Genomic DNA, 12,361 nt, shown 5'->3' on the forward strand with positions numbered 1-12,361 from the left:
GCTTCAGTTTCCTTCTCTGTGAGTTCAAATTTGGGTATCCTTAGTGTTGTATGAACGTCTCTGAAACTAACTTTGAACCTTCATGTCCATCATCTGATAAAAGGAGGTATTCTGGTAGAGGGTAGCCAGAATTAATAATAATAATAATAATAATAATAATAATAAAAGAGAGCCAAAGATAAAAAGTTAACCTCTCCTTGACCTTTACACACACACACACACACACACACACACACACACACACACACATTCTGGTGCACATGCATACACATACCTCAGATAAGATGGAAACAAGCACTTATTAAACACCTGCTATGTGCAAGGCACTTTCCAAATACTATCTCATCTGATCCTCATAACAACCCAGTGAGGTAGATATCCCCAGTTTTACAATTGAGGAAACTAAGGTAGATAGAAGTTAAGCTACCCTTTCAGTCACACAGCTAATAAATTTCTGAGGTTGGATTTGAACTTGGGTCTTCCAGGTCTATCATTCTATCTATTATACCACCAACCTGTCTCAAACTACTTTATATCTCTCTCCTCCCTTTGACTGATAAACTTCTTTTAAAAAAAATAACCTCTATCTATTTGTACCACTACTCACACTTCATCTACTTACAATTCAGCTCCTGTCCCCTCCAGTCCACAAATTTTTTTTTGCTTGTTTTCCCCAATGATCTTATCTCCAATTCAGTAGCTTTTTCATCATTATTCTCTTTATAGACATCTCTGCAGCTTCTGAAATTATTGACTATCCTATCCATCCCCTCTGTCTTACAAGGTAACACATTCTCTTGGTTGTTTCCCTATCTTTGTCAGTCTTTGTCTCTGTATTCTTTGGCAGGAGCACTGAAGTTAAAAAGAAATCTGGGTTTGGATGCTAGCTCTGCTATTTTCTATCAGTGTGGTCTGGTTGAGTTAGTGTCTCAGTTTCCTCACATGTAAAAATGAAGGGACTAGATAATCCGAATGATACCTTTAAGAACCAAATTCTAGGCAGCTGGGTGGCACAGCAGATAGAGAGCTAGGCCTGGAGTTAGAAAGGCCTGAATTCAAATCTGGCCTCAGACATTCATTAGCTTTGTAACCCTGAGCAAGTCACTTAACTTTGGTTTTCCTCAGTTTCCTCAACTGTAAAACAGGGATAATAACAGCACTCACCTTTCAGGGTTGATGTGAGGATGAAACGAGATGATACTTGTAAAGTGCCTGACATACAGTAGACACAATATAAATGCTTATTCCCTCCCTCTATGGGAATATATTATAATCTTTGATATTATTTTCTGTTCTGCATTTTTCTCTATGTCCACATGATGGCGCCACAAAGATGGAAAATGTTTACTGTAATCTGTTTAAAATCTCGAACAAAGTAGATTTTAATACTTTATTAAAACATATGCATCTTTGAGACCCTAGGCATTGAATTGTATTATCTGATATTAAATGGTCTCCTTTAAATAAATATTAAAATACAACAAGGAATACATTTAAATGTACTTTGTAATAATATAAATAAATGCCAAAGTTCATGGTAATCTCCGTCTTGCATAGTCTTTAAGAATGATTCACTATCAGGGGCAGTTAGATGGTGCAGTGGATAGAGCAACGGCCCTGGAGTCAGGAGTACCTGAGTTCAAATCTGGCCTCAGACACCTAACACTTACTAGCTGTGTGACCCTGGGCAAGTCACTTAACCCCAATTGCCTCACTAAAAAAAAAAAAAAAAGAATGATTCACTATCAATAGAAGAGCCTCTTTATGAACTATTGCCATTCAGCAATATTGAAACACATTATATTAGTGTAGAGGATGAAACTGTAGGGTATTAAATTAAAGTGTTATTGTTCAAAATGGAAAACTGTCTACAATTTGAAAATGAGGTGACATCTGCCTGGAAAGGGAAGCTTTCCTCTTCCCAAGTTTACCTGCGAAGGGGGAAAATTCAAGAATTCATTCTCCCTTTTAAACTGGAGTTCAAAGTCCAGGAGATAAGGAGAGAAAAGCTTTCACTTCACAGAGGCATGTCCAGACTTGTCAGAGACTGTGCTGTAAAGGAAGGAAAGAAAATGGGGAAAGATCTTTCCCTTCCCCCTTTGAGGTCAAACAAGGGACCCCCTTCCCTCCATTATGCAGGAACTTTGATGACTTTGTTTTGTTGCTACCATTTTCTATGCCTGGAGCTGTGCCAGGTCAGTTTCTGAATTTCCTTCTGGTTATATTAATTTATGATTATGAGGGTTCTAGGACTGCAACTATTCACCATTCTGTAACCTTGGAAAGAAAAATGGAGCCGAGTGCTACTTGATAACATGCTTATTTGTACTTGAAACTTCATGGGTCCATAACTTTTGGGGGATCGTGGACCTAAGCAGTCTGGTGAAGCCTATGGGCCCTTTTTTCGAACTTAAATGCATAAAATAAAATGCATAGGATTAAAGAAAAATAAATTATATTAAAATGCAGTTATAAAAAAATATTTTTAAAAAAACAAAACACTGGACCACAGGTTAAAAACCTCTGCTTAGAGGCAGACAGAGAAGTTCAATAAATAGCCACACTCTGGCTTGACATGAAGTAGATTTGAAAGCTGGACTACGTATGTATGAGTGGGCCAAATGATTTTCACAATCATAACTGCCTAATATCAGGGTCAGCTTGTATTGTTTTGATCTCCCCCCTCCCAATTAAACTCACCTAGTGTTCCTCCTTTTCCTTCTCCCAATAAAGCCCACTGGAAAGAGGTCTATACACAAATAAAAAGCAAAATGATTTTGATGAAATTTTTAACTCCTTTCTCTTTAAATTAAGAAAAGGATAGGCAAAAACGACTTGATAAAGACTTTTTAAAAAGAAGTTAAAATTCCAGCAATAAAACTAGTTAATTGGAAGGGGGAGAGGGAAACATGAAATGAGGAAGACGGGAAAGAGAGGGAAAAGGTGGAATGAGTGACTTGCCATCAGTCTCTGAGGACATTCAACAGCGAGTTAATTCCCTAACGTGTAGATAGGTTGTCACTCCTTTTCAGGACAGCTAGTTTTTAGCCTTTGTACAATTCCAGGAGATGGCGCTCTTGACTTCAAAGTATTTTACAGGCAAAGGCGACAGAAGCACTTCTCATCTTCAACCCTCCTACTACCTTCAAACCTCTTCACAGGTTTACCAGCCCTTCCCCCATCCTTCCCTCCCCCAGTGACACCGCCACCCCCACCCCCCACCAAAAGCCGTATTCCGGTCTCCCAGCCTCTGGCTAGGCCCTGGTGACCAAAAGGTCTAATTGAATAATATGACGAAAACGACAAAAGAGATCAAGGCCCGCAAAGACCACGCACGCTCTCTCCCGGCTCCCGCCCCACCCCCACTCCGCCGGCTTCTGAAACCTCTGGAACTTTAGAACAGAGCCGAGGGTTAGGCAGAGAAGGGGAGGGATTAGACCAGGGGAGTCTCCAGTTCAGTCTTTACAGAGAACCAGTGATAATGAGTTCAGGATAAAATCAATACTGCTTATCCTTTTTGTTTCATCTTTTCTTCTGAACATAGTGAAACCATCCTCCTCCCCACCTCCCCGGAAAAAAAAAAGTCCAGCAAGTTTTCTTCAGAGCACTCAAGATACATCCCCCAAGAAGACTTCGCTTCAGCAAGTAACCATTACTTTTTAAACCCAGGGAAATTGATGTCAGCTGGGCTAGGGGTAGACCCCCGCCCCCGCCAAAAGAGTAGGAATTGAAACCTTCCTTCTCCAGCTTCCCCCATGGTGGTCTTTGCTCTGGATGGGCAAGCATGACTAGGGCATCCCGGACCTCTTCTTTCGGAGGGTTATCTTTGGGAGAGGAGAAGATAGGGGCGGGGGTGGGGGTGAGGGTGGGGGCAGAATCCAAGGACAAAAAAGAAACCCCAAAACACCCAACCCCTTGTTTTAGCTCCGGTTATCGCTTTAACAGGCAACAGCAGTGTGAGTTTGCATGACAGAGACGAGGTTCAGATCACTGGCTCTCCTCCACTTTGTAATCCTCATGTTGGAAGAGGTATCGTGTGTGTGTGTGTGCGTGTGTGTGTGTGTGTGTGTGTGTTGTCCGCGGGTGGCGGGGCGGGGGGAGGGTCAATAGGGCTCCGAGGCTGGGGGATTGGAAGCGGGGGTGGGGGGTTGCGCAGGGAGGGCTGCCACTTCGATTTGCATTTACGTCCCTCAGAGTAATCTTCCGTGGTGACCAGCTTAGCTACCTTCCCATCAGGGGAGCCTTTCCCGTAACCTGGCCGGTGGTCTGCATCCCCCTCCCCTCCTTCCCTTACCCTCCCCTCCCCTCTTCCAACTAGGGTCCACGGACTACTGCGGATCGGAAAGGAACGGCCGCGAGCGCTCGGGGTGGCTACAACAAGCACCCCTAAGCGCACCTCCGAGGCGAGTGGCTCCCCTTAGAATGGCGAGGGTGGGAGGGGCTTTCTTTGTGACGTCTCCCCCCTTCTCAAGCGCCCACCCACTTTCGAACCGCCCCTGCCTATAAAACCACGGCTCCCGAGCGTTCCACTCGCACAAGTCGAAAGCGCGCGCTGGGCCAGGGCTGGGCTGCGGTGCTCGCAGGGGAGACGGGCTCGGGCACTCGGGAGCGCCGCACCAGCTCGGATCCTCCGTGGTGGGAGCAGCGCCCCGGCATCGAGGAGGCTGAGGCTGAGGTTCAGGCCGAGGCAGAGGAAAACGCAATGGAATTACTGAGGACGATCACCTACCAGCCAGCCGGCACAACCAAGATGTGCGAGCAGGCGCTGGGCAAAGCCTGTGGCGGGGAGTCTCGGAAGAAAAAGCAGCAGCAGCTGCCGGAGGAGCCGCTGCCGCCGCCGCCGTCACAGCAGCAGCAGCAGCCGGCGGCGCAGCAGCAGCAGCAATCTCAGCCCCAGCTGTCTGCGCACCATCACCACCATCACTCGCACTCCGGGACCGAGGTCTCGAGGATTATAACCGACCCCACCACGGGGAAGCGCTACTGCCGGGGCAAAGTGCTGGGGAAGGTGAGTGGTACCCGGGCGCGCGATGCTGGAGGAAAAGAGGACAGAATGACCGGGGAAATGAACCGCAGAGGTGGGGAGAGGTGAGGGTCCACGCGAGACCTCCCGCCCCATGATCCAGATGGAGTTATGGGCAAGTGAGGCTTTTCCAGCACGCCCCCGCCCAATAGCACCAGTTTACCTGGGTGATTCGGGCGGCAGCACCTCCTCACTGGTCTCCTCTCCCCATTTCCTAACCGGTCCCAGCCCCGGGGCAGCTGCAACAGCAGCTGCTTCCTGCGCTTGGCCTCCTGGACCTTTCACCTGGTGCCGGCTTTGTGTGTGCCAGAGATTGAGGCATCTCCCTTTTCCTCTCCCTGGGGCTCCACAGGCAGGCATTCCCAAAGCCTTTTAGGTTAAAAATGTCAAAGTAGAAACCTGCTGCCATTGTCAGACCAGAGGATTGTATAGAAATGGGAGTGTTTTTGTCCCCTCTCCATGTAATTCTTTTACCTGAAAACTCCCTGAATATTATTGTATTCTTAAAGCAGCGTTCTCTCCTTCCCCTACCAACAAAACATTATAAAGCCCTCTTTTTTGTTACTGAGGAGAGGAAATTGTGTATGACCCTTTTCAAGGTGCTTTAAAAAGGACTCCCACACACACAAAAGGGTCCATTTTCTGCATTTTTCTCTCTTTTTCCTTTTTTTTTTTCATGCTTAGCTCAATTTTCTATCTTTGTCTCATTTTAGGGCGGCTTTGCAAAGTGTTATGAGATGACAGATTTGACAAATAACAAAGTCTATGCTGCAAAAATCATTCCTCACAGCCGTGTAGCTAAACCTCATCAAAGAGAAAAGGTGTGTATGACTGGTGTTTAAAATATTTTCTTTGTGTGGCAGATCTGCCCTTCCCTCTTAGGAAAATGTCTTCTGCATGTGTAAGCACTGTCTCCTCAGAGGTGACGTGAGGCTCACAGAGCACATCTTGCTTTTTCTTTTAGATTGACAAAGAAATAGAGTTGCACCGAATTCTTCATCACAGGCATGTGGTACAGTTTTACCACTACTTTGAAGACAAAGAGAACATTTACATTCTCCTGGAGTACTGCAGTAGAAGGGTAAGGATTAGCCCAGACAACCAACTCTATTAAATTCACTTGCCCCAAAACTAATGGGATTTTCCTATTTTATTTGTTTGGGATTTTATATGATGTTCGACATTTATAGTAAAACAGTCCACTTTCTTTGAAAACTAAAGGTCAAACATTGATTTTTGACAACTTTTTTTTTCCTCCCTTCTTCAGTCTATGGCTCATATCTTGAAAGCAAGAAAGGTATTGACAGAGCCGGAAGTCCGCTACTACCTCAGGCAGATTGTGTCAGGTCTCAAATACCTTCATGAACAAGAAATATTACACAGAGATCTTAAATTAGGTAAGCTTGTACCTGAAACACTGACCCTTTTGGCAAGGAGGGAGTTTTATGCTTTTTCCCCCTTTGCTTAATCTTTTTATCTGATCTAATGAATGCAGTCATTCATTTTACTCCCCATAATCATCTTGCAATGAACCCTTTTTAAAAGATGTTTTGACTATCCTATTCAACAGTGACTGTATTTGACTCTTTTAGATACATGATTAGGGAGGAATCATGTTCTTGTCTATCCTTATTTCTAGGTAATTTCTTTATTAATGAAGCCATGGAACTAAAAGTGGGGGACTTTGGCTTGGCAGCAAGGTTGGAGCCATTGGAACACAGAAGGAGGTAAGAATCCAGTAGACATACCATGCCAGAATGCATGGGCATGAGAGAATAGGAAAATCTAGTCATGCTATGCTTCAAATCAGAACACTTATTTAGGTCAATTAATGCCTAGAGCACATAATCATAAGACTTCTGATAAACCAGTAACCCATAGGAGACAAAGAAACAAGCCTAAATATGTGCAGGGTATTAAAAGTAAAGACCGGGGGGTGGCTAGGTGTCGCAGTGGATAAAGCACTGGCCCTGGATTCAGGAGTACCTGAGTTCAAATCCGGTCTCAGACACTTGACACTTACTAGCTGTGTGACCCTGGGCAAGTCACTTAACCCCAATTGTCCCGCAAAAAAAAAAAAAAGTAAAGACCTTGTTTTTCTAGAGGGAGAACAGTGGCCTTGATTTATTAGACTATCAGACATAAGACCAATACAGTGTTATCATATTTGTAAATTTTAAAGCAAATCAAACACCCTCCCCCTATATTTTGTGTACTTCCATTCCCAAAGGTTACCTGATAGGGACCATATTGCAAACATTAATCTTGACATCATTTTTTTTTAAGTTTCCATCCCTATTAACTTTTGGAAAAATCTCAACTGTCCTTTTAAAAGAGTGCAACTCCCTAACTTTTGTTGTTGTTGTCTTTTTTAGAACAATCTGTGGCACTCCAAACTATCTCTCTCCTGAAGTCCTCAATAAACAAGGGCATGGCTGTGAATCTGATATTTGGGCCTTGGGCTGCGTAATGTAAGTACTACTGCACTACCTGCTCTGAATTTAAAGTGCAAATTTTGAGTTTCTTCAGAAACCTTTAAAAGGAATTACCATACAATCTTGACTAAAGAAAGTTGTGCTTCACTCCTAGGTATACAATGTTACTGGGAAGACCTCCATTTGAAACAACAAATCTCAAAGAAACGTATAGGTGTATAAGGGAAGCCAGATATACAATGCCGTCTTCATTGCTAGCTCCTGCAAAGCACTTAATAGCCAGTATGTTGTCCAAAAACCCTGAAGATCGGCCCAGTTTAGATGACATCATACGTCACGACTTCTTCCTGCAGGTTGGTGCATTGTCTTCTGCTGCCATAACATTCTTGGCACAACAACATTCCAGACACTTTCCAGTTTTCTGACTGTCCTTTTTTTCTATCACTTAACAGGGCTTTACCCCAGATAGACTTTCTTCTAGCTGCTGTCATACGGTTCCAGATTTCCACTTATCAAGTCCCGCCAAGAATTTCTTCAAGAAAGCAGCTGCGGCTCTTTTCGGTGGCAAAAAGGAAAAAGCAAGATATTTTGATACACATAGTAAGTTTTATAGTCCTTCATTTAAAAAAAAATCTATAGTTTAACCCTAGAAAGCTGTTTAAGTATATTAGTTTTATTTTTTTATTGTAAATTTGAGAATAATATTAACTTCACATCCTCTTTGAACATGATGTCGGTGCACAGGCAGACATATATGTATGATACGATTAGTTTCTCTGGGTGTATTTATTATAATTGGCGGCTTTTTGTTATTTAATCAGTTGAACACACTGCTTATTTAACTACAACCAATGACATATTGTGTAATGTTTCTGTCATGGTTGCTTATAAGCTGGAAAAAAAAATGTGAAGAAACAAATCAGACAAAACAAGAAATTTAGGTGTTTCTGTTCTTAATTTGATTGAATTGCAGCCATACTCATACTCCTCTTCCCTTGCTTTGCAGATAGACTAGCAAAAGAAGATGAAGAAATTTACAAGCTTAGACATGATCTTAAGAAAACGTCAATAACTCAGCAACCCATCAAACACAGAGTGGATGAGGTATGTAGGAAAAGAATAAAAAGTATTTGCCTGCTTTGAATTGTAGCTGACAATTCTTGAAGCTTAGCCCCATGTATTGACTGAACTTCATAGTCCCAGCATGCAATATACCCACCACAAACATTTTTCAAAACCTTTTCTAAAAGCCTTTCCCATCTTCCACTCCCCGTAATCTTTAAAACGCTTGATTCTGCTACTTTCAGTTTGACATGATGGCAAAAGGTAAAAAGGCAACTGAAATGTCATAGTCAGTAATCTGGCTTGTATAATTTTATCTCCTCCACTCCTCCCCCACCATACACACACCTACCTCTTTAAATCTAGTTGCTAGCAAAGCTTTAAACGTCTTACCTTTTAGTGTTGAACCTTAAAATGTATTCAGATGCTTAATTCTTAATGCAGGACTCTCTCTTCTTAGGACATCCAGCCACCCAGCACTGCTGTTGCCAACTCTGGAACACCTGCAGTAGATTCCAAGCAGCAAATTGGTGATGCGATTCGAATGATTGTCAGAGGGACTCTTGGCAGCTGCAGCAGCAGCAGTGAATGTAAGTAGATGACAATATGGTTGTCATCCTTGGAAAATGTAAATGCTTAAAGACTGACTTAGAAGGAGTCAAATTAGAATGCAAATGTTTTCTGTGGTGGGTTGCAATTTCTTACTACAGAATGTATAGGAGAAAGAACACTGCATTTGGATTCAGAATAATTAGGTTATAAACTGAGCTCTGATACTTAATACTTTTGTGAACTATAGCCAATTAGTCTTTTTGAGCCTCAGTTTCCAGATCTGAAAATTTAGGAGGTTGGGCAACATTGAGGCAGTGTGGCATAGTAGATAAAATAGGGTTTAGGGCCTGGGTTCAGATCCCTCCCCTGTCACTGTTACAAAGGACAAGATACTTATCTTCTCCTACTCTCTGTTTCTTTCTCTTTAAAAGAATCAGACTAGATGAGTGATAAGGTCCTTCCAGGTCTAAATCGGTGACTCTAGATATCTCTAAAGTCCCTTTCAGCTGTGTTTCCTCCAAGTAAATAACATTAACAGAACAGGAAAGATACAAACCCAAAACAAGTATAAAAATCTAGGTCTTGTTCTTGAGACCTTTGATTTAGACCCAGCTTTCCTTAATAAATGTCTCCCATTCCATAACAAAATGTGATCTCTGAAATCCCATTCTCTTTGTTTTTTCAGGTCTTGAAGATAGTACCATGGGCAGTGTTGCAGACACAGTGGCAAGAGTACTTCGGGGGTGTCTAGAAAACATGCCAGAGGCTGACTTCATCCCCAAAGAGCAATTGGTCACCTCTTTCCAGTGGGTAACCAAGTGGGTGGATTACTCAAATAAATATGGCTTTGGTTATCAACTGTCAGACCACACTGTTGGTGTGCTCTTCAACAACGGTGCCCACATGAGTCTTCTTCCTGACAAAAAGTAATTATTCAATAAATTCCTAATTTCAATTTATTTGTTCATTTTTTTTCTTGTTGTTTAAAGTCTCACTTCTGGGAAAATATGTCCCCCTGACCCTTGTTTTTTTTTTCTTCTCTTTCCTCCCCTTCTGGCCTGTTAGGACAGTCCACTACTATGCAGAGCTTGGTCAGTGTTCTGTTTTCCCAGCTACAGACGCCCCTCAACAATTCATCAGCCAAGTGACGGTGCTGAAATATTTCTCTCACTACATGGAAGAGAACCTCATGGATGTAAGTGACTGTGACTGTCCAGAATTCAGCATGTTAGTTGCCAATCAGGGCTGTACATATGAGCTAATTTCTTGAATCTTCCTTCTCTCATTTAGGGTGGAGACCTACCTAGTGTTACAGACATCCGAAGACCACGGCTCTACCTGCTGCAGTGGTTAAAATCAGACAAGGCCTTAATGATGCTCTTCAATGATGGCACATTTCAGGTAAATGGGCATGGAGGCCTACGATGCCTTCCCTCATCACCTCTCCAGAACTCTCCTTACCTTCATCTAGCAGTGCTCTTATCTTTCTCCCTCACTCTTTGTTTTCCCCAGGTGAACTTCTACCACGATCATACGAAAATCATTATCTGTAGTCAGAATGAAGAATATCTGCTGACCTATATCAATGAAGATAGGATATCCACTACCTTCAGGCTGACCACCTTGCTGATTACCGGGTGTTCATTAGAATTAAAAAACCGAATGGAATATGCACTGAACATGTTGCTGCAAAGATGTAACTAAAGGACTTTTCTGTCTAAATCCAAAGGACTTTTTTTTTATTTCACTGTGAGAATGAAAGGGAAGGCAGGAGAATGATCAGTATGTTGAAGATGGACAGGTGGTGGTACGAAAAACAATTCCTTTGCAGCCTGCTGGGCTGGGACCAGACTGAGGCATTAAAAAAAAAAATCTTGTCTTTGGATGCCATTAAACAGTGTACTAGAATGAAGTTTTCCTTGATGTACCTGTTTAAGAGGTTTTTCGGACAATTTCTCAGCAAAAATGCATTGACTTTTAACTTCTCTCTGTAGAGAGCATTTCAGACAGAGGACTTGGAACTGTGAATACACTTCCTGAAGGGGAGGGAGGGGGAGAAAGCTCCCATGTTGTTGAACGGCTGTAACTAGAGCAGCTTTGGGCTGCCCAACTGTGAACTATGGCCATATTTTTTTTTTCTTTAATTTTTCAAGACAAAAGATAACCCACACTTGTGGCTGGAGAAGTGCATTCCTTGTTAATAAACTTGTTATTTATTACAGCCTAAAGTGCAGTATTTATTATCCAGACTTTTTTTTTTGGGGGGGGGGGATGTTGACCATTTTAAAATGTTGGCAATAAAGAGAATGAAAAGCAGAAAGCTTTTGCTCTCCTGTCTTAAATCTAGACTTCAAAAACTGGTGGTGATAGAAGGGGCTTTGAGTTGCTGCTGGACAGATGACTGGCACTGTGTGTTTTCCTGAACTGCTTGAAAGACTGTGTTTGGAATATGTACAGAGAAGGAAGCATGCCAATCCTTCCTGCCCCACCCCCATTCTCCCAGCAGTGATGCCAGGAGGACAGTGACATTTTGTCTCTCCCCCTCCTTCTACTTGTATGCTGACTCAGACTTAGGAGATTCACATCTCTATTTCGACAGGAAGAGGGTAAATGTACCTCATAAGACACTACTGAAAACCAAAAATTCAGGCATTGTTCTAACTTAGGATACTTGCTCTCTTAGAGTACTTCCCCAGAACTAGTTTAGCTTGGCTCTGAAGGCTTGAATAATTATATGTAAACACCTCATTTCATTAGGTGACAGCAGGGATAGGAAACTCTTACACTGAGCAGCCTCACTCTGTATTATAATATTTGCACCACCTATATGTATTACTCAGCCTCTTAAAAAAAAACCCAACAACTTTCCTAAATAACTCTAGTCCTGTTGCCAGTGCTAGGTCAGAAGTCTAGGAGCTGAGAACTTTTTTATAGATCTGCTTTTGTGTGCAAAGGAGGAAGAGCAATATGGTACTTGGGATTGTGTGTATTCCAATTTAATTGCCAGTGTCCATCTTAACTAGTCTTGTCGAGGTCAAGACTTTATTTCCAAGCTGGGTTTCATTCGGTTTACCCTATTCTCTTCCACACACACGTTAAAGAAAGCAGTTAATCCAGTTCTCCTGAACTTGTGTTGACCTGCACAGGATGCAAACGATTTGTTTTGAATTCTTTTCCAAATCGGATCACTCTGGGTTCTGGGAAGAAGAAAATCTGTCAATATCTAGACTAAGGGTCTACATGTACTTCTGAGGCTTTGTTTTCATCTTCTTGCTTAAAGATGATGAGT

General features: G+C 42.5%; 1 protein-coding gene across 1 annotated transcript; it reads left to right on the forward strand.

Annotated features, from left to right (window-relative positions):
• The first annotated feature begins 4,336 nt into the window (after positions 1–4,336).
• Positions 4,337–11,333, forward strand: PLK2 (polo like kinase 2). Its single transcript, XM_043977191.1, has 14 exons — positions 4,337–5,008; positions 5,737–5,844; positions 5,988–6,104; positions 6,291–6,420; positions 6,663–6,750; positions 7,399–7,494; positions 7,613–7,811; positions 7,911–8,058; positions 8,465–8,562; positions 8,981–9,110; positions 9,758–9,998; positions 10,138–10,267; positions 10,363–10,473; positions 10,585–11,333. The coding sequence occupies exons 1-14, from the start codon at positions 4,703–4,705 to the stop codon at positions 10,774–10,776; spliced, it is 2,094 nt and encodes a 697-aa protein (XP_043833126.1). The 5' UTR covers positions 4,337–4,702; the 3' UTR covers positions 10,777–11,333.
• The last annotated feature ends 1,028 nt before the right edge of the window (positions 11,334–12,361 follow it).

This window comes from Dromiciops gliroides, chromosome 1 (assembly GCF_019393635.1).
Source record: "Dromiciops gliroides isolate mDroGli1 chromosome 1, mDroGli1.pri, whole genome shotgun sequence".
NCBI lineage: Eukaryota > Metazoa > Chordata > Mammalia > Microbiotheria > Microbiotheriidae > Dromiciops > Dromiciops gliroides.

What these genes read in the sequence shown, in the direction of transcription:
- PLK2 (XM_043977191.1), top strand. Translation starts at nt 4,703, where the DNA reads ATGGAATTACTGAGGACGATCACCTACCAGCCAGCCGGCACAACCAAG. An exon ending in AACCTCATCAAAGAGAAAAG is followed by an intron (nt 5,845 to 5,987) that starts GTGTGTATGACT and finishes TTTTTCTTTTAG; the next exon opens with ATTGACAAAGAAATAGAGTT. An exon ending in TGGAGTACTGCAGTAGAAGG is followed by an intron (nt 6,105 to 6,290) that starts GTAAGGATTAGC and finishes TCCCTTCTTCAG; the next exon opens with TCTATGGCTCATATCTTGAA.